This window comes from Eumetopias jubatus, unplaced genomic scaffold, assembly GCF_037043125.1.
Source record: "Eumetopias jubatus isolate StellerSeaLion01/CBP00866 unplaced genomic scaffold, mEumJub1_p1.0 scaffold_4, whole genome shotgun sequence".
Classification (NCBI taxonomy): Eukaryota; Metazoa; Chordata; class Mammalia; order Carnivora; family Otariidae; genus Eumetopias; species Eumetopias jubatus.
Window position 1 is genome coordinate 82,153,474 of NW_028274810.1, and position 16,322 is coordinate 82,169,795.

The following is a 16,322-nucleotide window of genomic DNA, read 5'->3' on the forward strand; positions in this document are numbered from 1 at the left end:
TTTAAGCAGTTGCTATGTTAGCAAGTCAGGTGCAGTTTTAAGTGCTTTAAATGTTCGTTAATTTAATCCTTAGAACAATGGTATGTGATAAGTACAATTATTCCATTTCACACAGAAACTGTGGCACAAAATGTGAACTTGCCCCAGGAAACGGGCAATCATGACAGAACCAGGATTCCAAAACAGGCAGTGAGGGGTCGGAATCTGTCAAAATAACTTCACAGGCTTGTGCAGATTAAATGAAATAAAACGAGTGAGAGGCAAGGGCAGGGCAAGGCACACAGTTAGTACTCTTTATTATTTTAAAACGTAAAAACAGCTTGGCCTCCAGGTCAGGAATTCGTTCAAAGTCCCTGATTTTCCGCGTGAACTCATCAGGTGTCTCTCCCGGGTATGAAATGGGTGGGCAGAGAGGACACCTGAGACGAGCTTCCAAGCACCCCACAGCAATCGGGTCCTTTTCCTCTAGGATCCTCCCACTTTGTAAGTGAGGCGGAAGTAGCTGGTGGAAACAAACCCACTTCCGGTGTTACTTCGAGCCTTTCACGCCCGGCCGAGTCCAGGTAGCCGCCTTCCCACGCCGCTTTCGTCCCGGGCTGACCCTTTTCCTGTGCGAGCCCCGCCCGCGGCGAAGGTTCGGTTTTCCATTGGTGGAGGCTGGTAGCTGCGTCGGTCTTTCAACCAATGGACTCCGCTCTCTCTTCCGTTTGGTAAGGTCAGCTCCTCCTCCGGGCCGGCAGAGAGCGCGAGAGCGCAGGGCTCGAAGCCTAGGAGGCTGTCTGGCACGGAAGGGACGTCACGCTACCAGAAATCCGCGCCGCCGCGGCTGGCAGCCCGGCGTTTGAGGTTCCGTGAGGCGGTGGCGGAGGGAGTGGTTTCCGCCCTCGGCGGTCTCGTTTGTTCAGTGAGAAAAACCGAGCTCCTTGCACGTAGTCACTCGGCGTGAAACTCTCCCGAGACCAGCGTGCTCGCGCACGACTTAGCAGAGGGACCGCCCGGGGGCGGGGGGGCAGCTGCTCCGCCTTTGGAGCCCCCGAGGCCGGTCTTGCAGAAGTATCTCCGTTTCACAGATGGGGAAAGCGAAACCGAGACAGAGTAAGGTTACCAGCGTTAGTAAATACAATGCAGGACGCTCAGTAGAGCTGAATTTCGGTGTCATCCCTCCACAAGTAACGTCCCTCTGTAAGAATATCCCACGTATTTTCCGAGACATAACGCTTCCTAAAAAAAAAAAAAAAAGTCCGTCGTTTGTCTGAATTCAGATCTATCCGGCAGGCCTAGGCCAAGCTCACCCAGCTGAGTGGAAGAGCAGAAAGAGCTATTGAGGCACCCTGTATGCCTTCCCGGCTAAGGCTCACCCGTGTGTCGGCCTCACTCCGCCTGCGTGTATGCTGAGGTGGCCTGCGGGGGCCCCCAGCCCGTGCCGGTCTGCGGTCGGCCCTCTGCGGGGTCCAGGCTGCTGTTCGGGAGCTGCGCCGAAGGGGCCAGGTGCGCGCCTGCCTCACCTCGCCCTCCAAGCCTAGTGTATTCAGAATACACTAAGCATCTACTCTACCAGGCTCAAACCCAGGCTCCAGGTGACATTGGCAGTTAGGGGAAGCTCCCTGTCTTTGTGAGATTAACAAATGTAGAGAAAAGTTACCTTGTGATCAACAGTTCTTTAATACCGGTAGATAGATAATACGGGATACTGTGAATGCTTAAGCACTACGTAGCAGAAAGGGAGAGACACCTAAGCAGAGACCTGAGAGAGTCCTTCCTTCAGCCTTTATTTATGGGACAGCTATGTATAGAGCAGAGTCTAGGCACTGGGGACAGGCAGTGAACAAATCTCTGCCTTTAAGAGCTTAATTCCAAATAAAGAGTATGTCAGATGGTGAGCTTTGAGGTGGGGGGAAGAGTAAGGGTAGCAATGGGTTACAAAATGCTGGGGTGGGAATGTTCCTTTTAAAGAGTGGTGGTCAGGAAGGTTTCACTGAGAAGGTGACATTTAAGCAAAGACCTGAAGGGGTGAGGGAGAGAGATCATGGAGCTGTTTGGGGCTCTAAGGATTTTCAGGGATAATTCTTGATGTGTTTCTTACCTCAAATAACGCTTTCAAGGATCGAATTCCTATAAAATGTGACTCCACCTAACATAGATGGGGGGGCCACTTGGTATGGTATTCAGAAAAGGCCTTCCCAAGAAGGTGACATTTAAGGTGACCCTTTAAAATGGGAATAAGTCAGCCCAGGAACAGCAGAGGGAACGGCAAGGGCAGAGGCCTGGAAGCAGGAAAGAACTCTGTAAATGTGAGGAACTGAAAAGAGGCCAGTAGGCTGGAGCACGGTGAGAGCAGAGTGGCATGAGATGGGAGAGGTGGGCAGAGGCCTCAGGCAATTTTGCTTTTAGTGGCATTACAGTGGGAATCAACTGAAGGGCTTTCAGCAGAGGACTGACAAGATCAGGTTCAGGTTTCAGTATGATCCCTCTGACTGCTAGGAGGCTGTATTGGATAATTTTGCTGGTTGAATTTACACAAGTTTAGCTGCTCATCCCAGAGGTACCAGGAAGAGGATTTAAAATGGAGCAAAGTGTTGAGAGGGAAGTCCCATCCTGTGGCCTTCCCTGTGGTCCCTTTACAACTGAATGAGCTGGCCTGAGCTTCCAAAGGGAGGGATGACACCCAGAGAGGCACAGTCTCCCTCCAGAACAGGCATAGACAGAGATGACAACTTGTATCCCTGGGACCTCCATAAGGTTCCCTGGCGGCCACCAGCCCACCAGCTCTTCTCCTTCTGCCCCTTGGGAATATACTTCCAATTATCTTCTCAAAAGATCCTGTCATGTTTCTGTTCCAGAAGCATATGGGGCTCCCTACTGCCTACAGAATTAAGGTCAGACTCCTTACTCTCATTCAAGGTCCTTTATGACCCCACTGCCCTGTGAGTTCCTTGAGGACTCATCTCTGCATCACCAGCGTCTGCTACAGGGCATGACCACAGTAAATGCTCAAGGAATACCTCTCAGCATCACTTACTTAGCACCTAATGATGTGCCAGGCTCTGAGCTGAGTACTTTATACCAATAGCCCTCTGAGGGAAATCTATTGAGCAGCTCCATTTTACAGAGGAGGAAACAGATTCAGACAGGTCTGATGCTAGGTTTGTTCACTTGTCCATTTGATATCCGCTTTTTGAGCACTTACTTTGTTCTGAGTAGTGAAGACCTAGCAGTGAAAAAAGTAAAGTTCCTGCTGCCAAGCTCACATTCTGGAGGCGCTGACAGATGATGCACAGAAGAACATGTAATGGAGGGTGGCGAGTGCTGGTAGGTACTGTGAAGAAAAAGAAAACCAGTTGAGGGAGGAGAGAAAGACTGGAAAAGTGCTGTGTTCTAAAGACTGACCAGAGAAGCTTTTGCCTGGAGAAAACATTTGAGTAGAACCAGAAGTGAGTGAGCCCCACAGATAACCCGGGAAGTTCATTTCAGAGAGTGGGGACAGCATGTGCAGGCCCAGCATGGGAAGGAAGGACTCTCTCAGGTCTCTGCTTAGGTGTCTCTCCCTTTTTGCTAGGTAGTGCTTAAGCATTCACAGATGTAGGGAGTGTTTGAGGAATGGAGGGGCCAGTGTGTCTGCGGAGGAGTGAGAAAGGGAGGAGGAGAGGGAATCAGAGAAGTAGCTGGATGAGGATTTTAAGTGTTACTCTCGATGAAAGGGGAGTGGCGGCGGCAACTGGCTCCAGTGCTGAGCAGAGTGGACAGCGGAGGGGCAGGAGGGGGCCAGTCCCTGGGCGGGAGGGGTGGCGGCTTGGTCTAGGAATGGCAGGAGCAGGTCCGTGAGCCTCCCAGAATGAGCGAGCGAGCGAGCCCACAGGAGAAGCCTCAGGAGGTACAGATGGGTTGTGGGGAGGTGTTGAGAGGAGGGTGTCCCTTAGGTGTCCCAGGGCAGGATGAGTCTGGCAGAAGCCAACAGGAAAGTGACCCCCGGGGCAGCCAGCATGGCATGCACGTTCACTGCCAGTGGCCTGCTTAGGGAGGCGCTCAAAGGAGGCAAATGCCTGTGCAGGCCGGGCTCCCGGAGACCCAAGTCAGGTTTCCCTGGAGAGGCCTGAGGGCCTGCACATCCTCCACCTGTTTAATACTCTTCTCTTCACAAAAAGAAATGACAAACAAAAGCAACTGAAATGACTGTTTATTATTCTCAAGCCAATCACAGCAACTTCTGTGTGTATCTTTCTCTCAGAAAAGTATAAATTTCACACTCTTGCAGCAAATGGAACATGAAACATTTGAAAGGCTCCAGTGAGGAATCCGTTCAAACTCCGTGCCAGCCGCTGTCACTTTAAAAGCCACAGAAGCATCTCCCCAGCGAACCTGCCTGAACCCGCCTCGTTCGGAGGAGGCAGCGACGGGCTAGGCCTGGATCTCCCTGCAGCCAGCGGTCTTAGCAGTGCATCTGCTGCTTTTGGAAGCAGATGGCCGGTTCCAGCACAACCTGTGTTTGCCCTCCTTCCCTCTCCTCCAAAGGAGGAGCATGAGCGGGTCCAGATCTGCTCGGGCATCAAAACGGAAGAAGTCTCAGAAACAGCCTCACGCTCGAGGGCTGAGCCCGGCACGGGTAAGATGCAAAACCTGGTGGTGGGTAGAGAAGCAGCGGGCAGTACAGTGACCCTGTCTGCTTGGTCCCCGAGTCTCTTGGGGTCCTGACCTTTCAGCCTGTTTATTGTCAAAGTACCACAAACTAGGCCCAGCCTGGAAAAGGCATCTCTGCTTTTGACGAGCGCCCAGTTCACTCAGAACACGTTGCCTCATGAGGTGACCTCAGAGCCACATGCAGGACCCAGGATTGGCTGAGATGCTGAAACTGGCTGACCAGGTATGATATTGTGACTTATAATAACAGACGTGTTTTGTTTTCATCCCCATTCCTGGCACAGGGATCCTAAAATTTCCTAAGTGACAAGAGCGACAAAGGTGTCTTTTGTTATATCCTACCCTCAAACCCTGGGGAGGGGAGGAGGCTGGAGATTGAGTTCAGTCACTGATGCCAGTGATTTAATCAGTCCTGCCTAGGTAATGAAGCCTCCACAAAAGCCCAGAGGACAGGGTTCGGGGAGCTTCCAGGCCGGTGAACACATGGGAGTGCTAGGAGAGAGATGCCTACGGGGCGCGGGAGCTCTGCACCCTTTCTGCAGAGCTTGCCCCCTGCAGCTCTTTCTCTGGCTATTCCTGAGTTACATCCTTTCATAATAAACCAGTAACATAGTAAGTAAAGTGTTGCCCTGAGTTCCGTGAGCCCTTCTAGCCTATTAACTGAACCCAAGGAAGGGGGTTATTGGAACCTCCAATCTATAGCTGGTTGGTCCAAACACAGGTCACGACCTGGACTTGGAGATCGGTGTCTGAAGTGGGGGGAGAGTGGGGTGGTCTTGTAGGAGTGAGTCCTTAACCTGTGGGATCTGAAGCTATCTCTGGGTAGTGTCAGAATCGAGTTGAATTGGGGGACACCCAGCTGGTGTCGGAGGACTGCTTGGCAGTGTGGGGAAAAAACCCCCACGTACCAGGCTTACCCAGGGAGAAGCTCAAGTGAAGGTATAAAAACATTCATAATAGTATGTCCAGAACAGGCCAGTCCACAGGGATGGGCAATAGATCAGTGACTGCCAGGGGCTGGAGGAAGGGGGAAGTGAGGCGTGAATGCTGATGGGCACAGGGTTCCTCTTCGAGGTAATGAACATGTTCTGGGATTGGACAGTAGTGATGGCTGTGCAGACTCTGTGAATATACTAAAAACCCCTGAATTCTGTACTTGGAAAGGGTGGGTTTTAAGGTCTGTGAATTTTATATTTCAATTTTTTTTAATTACAAAAGAAAAAAATCTTTCAGGTCCCCTGTAGCAGCAGGGGGAACTCTAACATCTGATCTCCTTTGCTAAGCAGCTCACCCCCCGCCCCCGGCCGCCCGGTGCATTGCCTGGGACCCTAGCAGTGACAATGAACTTCCAGTTGAGGGGACATCAGTGTCAGGGCCCTTGGCACTGGAGATGGTGGTGCTCTGTGGCCAGCCCGGCTCTGGCAGTTACTGCCTGAATAAGTGAAACCAATCACCCATATCTGCATTGCTCTTACTGCCTTGCAGACGTGCAAGGACAGTAAGGGTGCAGGGTCTCTTCAGAACGTCTCTGACACCCCTCTTTGCTCTTTATCTTTAGTATGAATTTCCAAAGCTGTGTCAGGTACTCAGTTGCCCCCACGTTGCGCCAGGCCTTAGGCGGGGTGTTGGGTTCACATAGAGGCCCCCCACCAGTCGGGAGCTGCAGCTCCAGGGCTGAAGGATGGCAACTCTGACCCCTGCCTCAACCCCTAACAGCTCACTCTTCCTCATGACACCAGGCATAGTGGCCTGTGCAGAGGACAGAGAAGAGTCAGAGAAGCTGGGTGCCAGTGGGAGATGCCCACACTGCAGCTGGGTCAGGACTGAAGCAGAGGGCATGGGGCCATCAGTGTAGGGTGGGAAAGTCTTGGCCCTGGCCTAGCCCAGGCTGCTTTGTGAATTGAACTGCTAGATTCCACTGGAGTATTAAAAAAAAACCCTAAATATTTATTTGCTTCATATTTACAAAGGTGGGAAGGAGACCAAGGGAGACCCCAAGAACACCCCCACACCTGGCTGACCAGGCCCCTTGCGCTGCAGAGGAAGCAGACACAGCTGGAAGGGACAGGATTTATGTTGCATACTTGAACTACAGCGAGTGTAAGACGGGTCCTATTTACAGGGCAGAAACACTACAGGTGGAGCGTGGGGGGCAGCAGAGTGAGCACCAGAGTCCTGGCCAAAGGGTGCCCCTGCTTGCTGCCTTCCCCACGTCTCCCAGAGGCATCTCTGCGGCCCCACTGGAGTTCTCTGGGGGGAAACGGGGTCCGCTCACATGATGCTCGCCGGGGTGAAGACAGGGCCCACGCACAAGGTGTCCGTGATCTCCCAGCCACAGGACAGAGGCTTGCACATGCCCTCAGCATCCTCCTCCTGTTCTGCAGGCAGCAGCTGCCCTCGAAGTGCTTCCCTGCAGGCGAGAGAGGGGCACTGGAGGCAGCCGGCATGGGGCCCACAGGCCAGGGGCTCCTGAAGGCCCCTGCACCAGAAAAGCCAGCCCGCTCTGTATATACGGTTCCCACCTGGCCCCAGAGCATAGCCTCGGGCAGGAGCAGGGGTGGGTCTGCTGACCTCTTCCCCCACCACTCTCTTGTCCCCTGTGGGCCCCCCTACAACAAGGGAAAAGGAACCCACATTTATTCAGTACTTACTACAGGCCACACATTGTGCCAGGCACCTTACTTACAGCATCTAATTGGGTCCTCCCCCAAACCATGTAAGGGCATTATTATCCCCATTTTACCAATGAGGAAATTGAGGCCGAGAGAGAAGTGACCTGCATAAGGTCACATCCCTAGAAGGTGGTAGAACTAGGATTCGACACGACTCTCTCAGTCCAAAGGCCACAGTCTTTATATCCCAGGCTTAGGACTTTAAAAAAAATCCTCTCCTGCCCCCCTCAAAAATCCTACAAACCTACCTACCCGGGTTGATAAATGGCCCCACCGTCTGACCAGCTGCTCAGCCACAAGTCCGGAATCTTGTTCCCGTGCCCAGTCCATCCCTGCCGAGCCCAGCTCCTGAACTTCCTTATTCCTCTCTCCATTCCCAGGGCCACCACCATCTCTAGCCAGGGCTATACAGTCTCCCTGCTCTGCTCCTGCCTCCTCCAGACAATTCTGGCCCAGGTCCATTTTTCCAGGAGGCGAATTCCTGCGCTTGAGCCACCAGCAGCTTCCGTCTGCTCTCAGGCCCTGCCCAGCCCAGGCTCCCACCTGCAGGAAGGCCGCCCTCCTTGCTGATGTGTACACTTCAACAGCAAGTCAGTGGTCAGGCTGTTCTTTCCGGCGGGAGGCTCCCCAGGCCAGGCACCCTGCACCCTCTGTCTATCTCCTTATCTCTCAAAATGGGTTGGTCCAGTTTCTTAAAAAGCATCCATGACAGACTTCCCACTGCCTTCGAGATCAAGTCCAACCTGGGCCTCCAGGGTCCTTCTCCATCCAGCCTTCTGCACAGGCCACTCCAGCCAGATGCAACTATTTGCAGTTCTCTGAATGAACGGGACTCAAACCCCCACCTCTTTCAGTCTGGACCACCCCTGTCAGCCTTCCTGCGGCTGGCTAACACCTCCTAGCCCTGACCACCCCTCCGTACCCCGCTGTCCCTCGCTCCCCAGTGACCTTTCTGCTCTCTGCACCAGAGTCTGTGTGCGAAGGTCACCACGCCATCTTGGGTTCTCTTGTCCCCCGGGACCCGGCCCAGAGCCAGGCTCTAAAGCAGGGCGTTTGGGCGGGACGCCTTTGATAATGGGGAATTTCTGGCACAGCCATTTTAATACATCAAAATGTTTTGTTTCTAGCAATGAATAAACGGACTCCCTGCACCTCCTCTGCCAGTATTTGCTTATGATGGAGCAGGGATAGTCTAAGGAGGCCTGTGTAGTTGGCTTTTTAAGTTTGGTTCAGGCCTTGTCACAACACCCCTGATGTCACGATGGCTGCATCAGCCCAATCCTGTGCCCCCCGCGGGGAGTAGCCACAACAAAGGTCTGTTGACTGGATGAATGAAATGCGACTTTGAGACTGAGCCCCATCAGGCTGGGGGTTGGTAGCATTGTTGGGGAGCAGGGTGCTCAAACACCCAGCATGTCCCCCAGAACACAGGCTGCACTCACTCCTGAGGCCCAGCATAGAAGTCCCATCAACTGCTGCTGCCCCTGCAGGCATCTCCAGCCCCAAGAGGAGGCTCATCACCACTGACCAAACCTCTGTCCTTGTGATAGCACGATTCTGTGCAGGTGAGAGGAGATGACTGACAGAAGGCCAGACAGGAGGGTTCAACCAAAGTGACTTCTGTCTGCCTCGTGCCCCTCTTGGCTTACTGGATCCCAGCACTGGCCCAGTGAGGCAAGCGGGGTGAGTGTTGTGTGCGTTTCCTAAGGAGGCTCAGCCAGCAGGCAAGTCTTTCCCAGGCCACAGAGCTCAATCCACGTCTGCCCTTGTCCTCCCTTATTGCCCCCAGTAGCCAGAGTGGTCTTTCTAAAATCCAAACCAGACCATGTCACTCCCCTGCTTCAAATCAGTCCATGCTTCCCACTGCTCAGAGCCCTTCACTTGGCCTTCAAGGCTCTTCCTAGAGCCAGCCCTGCTCCCTCTCTAGCCACAACCAACCTCAGGTAGTTTCTTGAAGATAGCATGCTCACTCCCTGTTCTTTCTGCCCGGAATCCCGTGCTGCCTCTTGCTGGCTAACTCCCATTCATCTACCATCTTCCTTCCTCTGGGAGGTCAGTCTGGGCTCTCAGGTTCCACAGCCCGCCCTCACCCCCCGCTATTATCAGGAGTGACTGTCTGCTCTTCTGTGTCTCTCACAGGGTGCTGAGCTTCTCAAGGGAAGCTCTGTCTCATTCATGGCCACGGCCAGGTGCCAAGCGCAGGCCTCACTTGGAATCAATAGCCAAGAGCTCCTTGTCAAACTGGATTACATGGAAACCAGTCTCAAATCTCAGATTTCTCTTGTTCCCTGCCTGCTCCCTTCTCCCCCACTCCCTTCTCAGCAGGGCCCCCTTACCAGGCCACCCGGGACATGGCATAGGTGACTCGGCAGGTCTGGGTCCCCCCAAGGGGGGAAGCCATGCCCACGGTGTAGGCGCCCATGTTCTCAAAGACCAGCCAGTCCCCTACGTGTAGTTGCGGCAGCCACAGGCCCTCAGCCACACGGTCACGGCCATCGGCCACAGGGCCCCACAGGCTGCTGCTGTACAGGGGCTGCTCCGTGGATGATTTCTGCAGGAGAGAGGCACAGTCACATTCAGCTTTCCTGGGCACACGGAGTGCAGCCTTAGCACTCCCTCCCTCAAAAGCTTTCCATGGCTCCCATAACCAGTACAATAAAGACTGGAGGGGCCTTCTAGCCTGGCATTTAAGCCCCTCCCACTTCTCTACATTCATTGCCTTGTACATTCTGAAGCCACAATGCCTGGTCTTCAATCCAGGCTCCAACATTTACTAGATATGTGACCTTGGGCAAGGTACTTAATCCCTCTGAACCTCCGTTTGCTCGTTTGTAAAATGGGAATAACTATAGTACCTACCTCGTAGGGTCACTGAAAGGATAAACGAGTGTATGTAGGGCATTTAGACCAGCGTCTGGCACATGACAAGGGCCCAGTAAGACAGCGCTATCATTATTGTTGTTATTGTTACTACCTCTCTGCTTTGGTCTTCACTGGCCTATCTGCCACTTTCCAGACCCTGGGTCTGTCCACACCTCTCCAGCCCTTCCCCCTCCCTCAAATCCAGCTTGGCCTCTGGGCCCAGCCCTGGGGCTTCCTCTTCTGTGAAGGCCTCCCAGATGCCCTCTCATTCCATGCCAGGCCCCATCATAGGAGCCAGAAGTACACAGGTGAGTTAGACCCCCCCCACCCCCCACCCCCCACCCCGGCTCTCAGTCTGGGGAGGAAGATGGGCCTCCAACAGATAAGCACAGGGTGACCTGGCAGAGGTCACAGAGGAACCCATGGGGTAGACAAAATTCCTCCCATTTCAGGAAAACTGAGGCTCTGAGAGGTTATGTGACTTGCCCAAAGACACAACTACCAATTACATAAAATTTTTTTCTTAAATGACTTAAAAATGCAGAAAAGAAATCTCTAACACAGACCATTTGCCGACAACCAGTGCAATTTGTCACAGTGTGGGATTCTGCCAGGCAGGTCCTAGAGGAGGAGTCCCGACTGAAAGATGGATATGAAGGAACCCTGCCTGTGCCCTTTAGTCCCCTTGTCCATCCCCACTGTGCTACTGTGTTCCAGTCACTCCCTTTGCTCTGGGCTCCCAGAGAAACCTCGCTTCCCTTCCCCCAACCCAGCCCCGCCCCTGCTCTTCCCTGAGGGGAACTCCCACCACTCCTAATTTCCCTTTAGATCTCAGCTACAACAGCTTCATGAAAGCCTTTCCTAAAGCTCCATGCTCCCCCCAACAAGCTTAGCCTTCATAGCATTTGTCATAATTTATAATTAGGTATTTGTGAAATGTACCTGCTCAGGCCTGTCTTCCCTGTCAGACTCTAAATTCCATGACCCCAGAGATCATGACCATCTTGTTCACCCCTGTCTCCCCCATGCCTAACAGTCTGGCATAGAGTAGGTGCTTTTTTGAATAATGTCTTTTAAGTGAATGAATGAATGAATGAATGAATAGGAAATACATGAGTGATAGAAAGAGAAAGAACCAGAAGAAAGAACGGAAAGAAAGGAAAAAAAAAAAGAGGGAGGGAGGAAGAAAGGAAGAAGAGATTAATAGAAGCCATCTAAAGAGTCTAGAAGGAGGGAGTGGAGAAGACCAACAGGGGAAAAAGAAAGTGTTACAATACCACAGCCAGCAGCAGGGATGAGTAAAATTGAGAAAGAAAAGCCACAGATTGCATAAGCAGAAATAATATTCATGTATATGATAAAAAGCTAATAAGCCATTAGTCTCAATAAAGAAAAACATGCACATATTAAAGTAAAATATTAAAGCTATCCATATTCATTAATTGAGTCATTCAACAAATACTTATTGAGCACCTACTATGTGCCAGGCTTCAATCTAGGAGCTGGGAAGTATATATTCTGGAAAAGGGAGACAAATACATCCTTGTTCTTATAACTTAACGTTCTTGTTTATGAGCTTTCTGTTAATAAATAAAATTAATCTCAGTTGCTCTGAATTATTTCCCTTAGCTCCACTTCTTAAAAAGCATTAAGCTAACTTTTAAAGCTTTTCGGGGGAAATGCTATACAAATGAATCCATGAGGATCCTGAGAAAAGAGGTTCCAAAGTTTTTCCACAATAAAGTAGAAAGAAAAGACACCCTTGCATTATAATAAGAGTTCTCTTACTTCTTATTAGTGGCATAAATAAAAATCAGTGGAAAAAAATTTTAACTTCACAGGAAATAATGCAAAGCTACCCTTTTGCTATTTAAAGCCCCCCACCCCCACCCCTTGGGATGCCTGGGTGACTCAGTCAGTTAAGTGTCTGCCTTCCGCTCGGGTCCTGGGATCGAGCCCCACATTGGGCTTCTTGCTCAGCGGCGAGCCTGCTTCTCCCCCTGCCTGCAGCTTCCCCTGCTTGTGCTCTCTCTCTCTCTGATCAATCAATCAATCAATCTTAAAAGAAAATAAAGCCTCCCCTTCTTTAAGAAAAAAGTAAACAAAAAAAATCTGCAAAATAAATATTCCAAAAGCATGTGGCAACAGGCTTATTAAGTCTTAGCTCTTTCTAATGAGTGTGCAAACTGAGTGGAAATGGACAAGCCCCTGTAAAAATACAAGCTGCCCAATCTGCTACCAGGCCCCCTCCCTGAGAGAGGGCAGGGAGTTTACAGAGCATGCCCACCATTGCCTCACACCTCATCTGGGAGGCAGCTGCAGTTCCCATTTTACAGATGAGAAAAGTCAGAGGATGGAAGTGACCAGCTCTAGGTTCTGGAGGTAGTTAGTAGCAGAACTCCCGAGTGGTCCCAGACAAGGGGCCTCCTAGCTGCACCAACTGGCTGCCCTCCTCAAACAGGCCCAATGAGTGAGTGGATCCACACAAGAAACAAGGTCAAACATTTAAAATATCTTCTGGCCCTGATGGAGTCCTTAAATAATTCCCCAACTTTTTAAAGAATAAGTCAATAATCCCTATTCTACATAAAGAGCACAAAAATATTTTAAAAAGAAAAAAATGGAGTGAACCAGGGCAGCACACAAAAAGGAAAGAAAAAAGAACAAAAACATATGGACAGAATTTAACTTGTGAACATACAGGAAAATCTGAAATGAAACCGTAACTAACCAAATCTGCATTCGTAGCCAAAGATTCACCTTCAGTGATTTACCTCTATATGGAACAATATGGACAATTTACCTCTTTGGAAGACAGGAACAATATGAGCAAGGTGACCTCTGGCTTCATCATAATATGGAAAATATAAATCTAAAATTCAAATCTAATTTTCCCAGTACATGTCAATATGGCATTCAATAGCCTATAGCATCTATTCCTGATTAAAACTACAGACAAAACAAAGTCAAACCCTGCAATGCAGAGAGACTATTTAAAATAAAGAGGCAACTCTAACTTAATGGAAATACATGAGAATGGCCTCATTTCAGAACCAGAACTAACCTTGGTAATTAAGTTCAGCCCTTCATTTTCCAGATGAAGAAACGGGAGAAACAAAGTCAGAGAGATTAAGTTAACTTGCCTAAAGTTACTCAGCTACTGTATGGTAAAGTCAGGACTCCAACCCATGTCTTCTGACTCCCAAGTCTGAAGCTTTCTGTTATCATTCCTATTTTATATATCATGCTATTGGGGGGGGGGGAGAAACAAAAAGGTATAATATATAGAAAATGAAAAAAATATATATTGCAGATGACATGTTTGCCTACCTGGAAAATCCAAAGGGAAGGGGTAGTTTTGGGGGGAAATCAGTGAATCTCAACATGCAAGCCATTGTCTTAGCTCAGAAACACAGGGAAATGTTTCCATTCACGATAGTAATGAAAGCATTATATTAAATTCTTGGATGTCCTTGAGCCACAATAACTTACTCAAAGAAAATAAGAAAACCTTAATGAGAGAAATAAAATACAAGAGCTCTACCTCTCCTAGCTGGAAAAACGTAATACAGCAAAAAAGAGAATTCTCCCCAATTTAATAAATAGATTAAGTAGGCTACTACTAATTAAAATCCTCAAGATATTTTTCTGAATGTTAGAAGTGGCATGATAAAAGAATAAATGTGAGCCTATCAAAGAATACTAATAAGCGATAATGACAGACTCAATTTTTGTTAAATATTTAATTCCTACAAAAAATATTTGTACCACATGTAAGATATAAAGAATAACAATAAAATGAATATCTGTGTACCCACCACCAGCTAAATAAATATAAAATTTCCAAGATCTTTGAAACTCCCATGTGGTCCACCCCAATGACATGCTGCTTCCCTAACCCCTCCAGAGGTACCCATTATCCTGAATTTTGTCTTCATTATTCTCCTGCTCTGTTTGGTACAATATTTAGTACACTTTTGAAATTTGTGTAAAATGAAATTATAGAGTATGTAATCTCTGCAACTTGCTTTTTTTGTTGTTGAAACCCACATTCCCAAGATTCATCCAACTGATATATGTAGCCATAATTCACAATATGCTGCATCGAATTCATTATATGGAACACACCGTAATTTATTTATTACCCTGCCAACAAATGTTAATGTTGTTTCCAATGTTTTATACTATAAAAATAGCTCCTGTGAACATTCTTATATATCTCCTCAAATACACATGCCAAGAGTTTCTTTTCAATATATATCTAAGAACTTGCTGGAAGGTAGGGTATACACATGTCTAACTTTATATGAGTAATGCCAACTTGTTTCCCAAAATAGAAATAGCAACTCCTACCTGTCAGTGTCTAAGAGATCCAACTACTCTATACCCTCACCAACTCTTGATATTGTCATGCCTTTAATTTTTTTCTAATCTAGTCAGTAGAAAATGGTGTCTCCTTTTCATTTGAATTTATGTTTCCCTGATTACCAGTGAGGTTGAGTACTTTTTCATTTTCTTTTTTTTTTATTAAGATTTTATTTATTTATTTGACAGAGGGAGAGACAGCAAGAGAGGGAACACAAGCAGGGGGAGTGTGAGAAGGAGAAGCAGGCTTCCCGCTGAGCAGGGAGCCTGATGTGGGGCTCAATCCCAGGACGCTGGGATCATGCATGACCTGAGCCAAAGGCAGATGCTTAATGACTGAGCCACCCAGGCACCCCAACTTTTTCATTTTCTATTTGGATTTCTTCTTCTGTGAACTGCCTATTAAAGTCTTTTGTCTGTATTTCTACTGCTTTCTATTTTTTACTGCTTTTATTCTTATTTTCTTAAGATGGTTGTGTAAGAATCCTTCATATCGGGTCATGATCTCTTCTTATTTTCTTAAGATGGTTGTGTAAGAATCCTTCATATCGGGTCATGATCTTGGGGCCCTGGGATTGAGTCCCACATTAGGCTCTCTGCTCAGCAGGGAGTCTGCTTCTCCCTCTCACTCTCCTTCAATGTGCTCTCTCTCTCTCTCTCTCTCTCAAATAAATAAAATATTTTTTTAAAAAAAAGAATCCTTCATAAAATCATGTACTGATCCCTTATCCAGTTGTATATGTGTTTCCATATTTTCTCCCAGGGTGTGATTGCCTCTTTCCTTTTGCTAACAGATGAACAGAGGCTCTTCATTTTAATGTAGACAGACATCAGTCTTTTCCTTTTTTGATTTGTAAGAGATTCTTTACTGTTATTCCCTGTTTCAAGGTCAAACAGATATTCTCCTATATGTATGTCTGGGATTTATATTCACATGTGCATTGAGATAGGGATTCAACTTCATTTTTTGCATGTGGACAGTCAGGTGTCCCAGGATCATATATTAAACAATCTCCAGTGATCTGCTTTGCAAGCCCTGTTGAAAATCAAGTTTCTAGATATATATGGGTTTTTCCTGTGCTTTAGACTATGTTCTTTGTCTATTTTTTTATGCTGGTATCTAAAATAAACCATTTTAATTACCTTCAATGTTGGCAATTATATTATCTACTTATATAGATACATATTTCTATTACATATAATCTATTATCCATTACATTATCTATATTTATTATCTTATGGTTACTCTAAACATTTACATTTTAACATGCATGCCTAACTTAAAGTCTAAAATTAATATCTTCCTCTCAGTTAAAAAACTTAGAACACCAGCTTGGTTCCTTTACCTCCCAATTTATATTCTGTTGTTGTCCAGTGTTTTAGTTGATTTTATTTGTGGCAGAGGCTGCTAATTGCCTACCCCAGCAATTCCAACCCTCCATTTTTGCTAGGCACATGACCACCTAGAATAAAGACCATGTGTGGTAACTTTCCTTGCAGGTAGTTATGGCCGTGGGACTAAGCTCTTAGCCCAAGGGCTATGGGATAAGAACTTAAGTATTATGTAGCTACTTTCAGGAAGTTTCCTTAAAAGACAACTGGCATATGGGCTTCACCTCTTCCTTCCTTCCTATAATGGCTGGCACTTCGTGTTGTACCTAGCAAAACGAGGCTGACTCATCTTGCTAGGTACAACTGGAAGCAATGTGGTTCCACATGACTTTAAACCACTATATCAGCTCAGAATTGCCTGTATCCAGACATTTACATAAGAGTGAAATAAGCCTC

The 16,322-nt window shown here is 48.1% G+C and overlaps 1 protein-coding gene across 8 annotated transcripts in view; it reads right to left on the reverse strand.

Annotated features, from left to right (window-relative positions):
• Positions 1 to 279: 279 nt before the first annotated feature.
• The window catches only part of AZIN2 (antizyme inhibitor 2), a 44,090-nt gene continuing 28,047 nt past the window's right edge, over positions 280 to 16,322 (reverse strand). For 2 of the 8 annotated variants that reach the window (XM_028113775.2, XM_028113773.2), the window contains 3 exons: positions 9,644 to 9,858; positions 6,911 to 7,045; positions 4,158 to 4,614 (listed from right to left, as the gene is read on the reverse strand). In XM_028113775.2, the coding sequence (XP_027969576.2) occupies positions 4,320 to 4,614; positions 6,911 to 7,045; positions 9,644 to 9,858 (645 nt within the window). In that variant the 3' untranslated portion in view covers positions 4,158 to 4,319. Of the gene's footprint in view, positions 1,222 to 3,187; positions 3,317 to 4,157; positions 4,615 to 6,559; positions 7,046 to 9,643; positions 9,859 to 16,322 lie in introns of those variants that run through there. The other 6 variants (XM_028113770.2, XM_028113772.2, XM_028113771.2 and 3 more) reach the window with 6 other exon arrangements.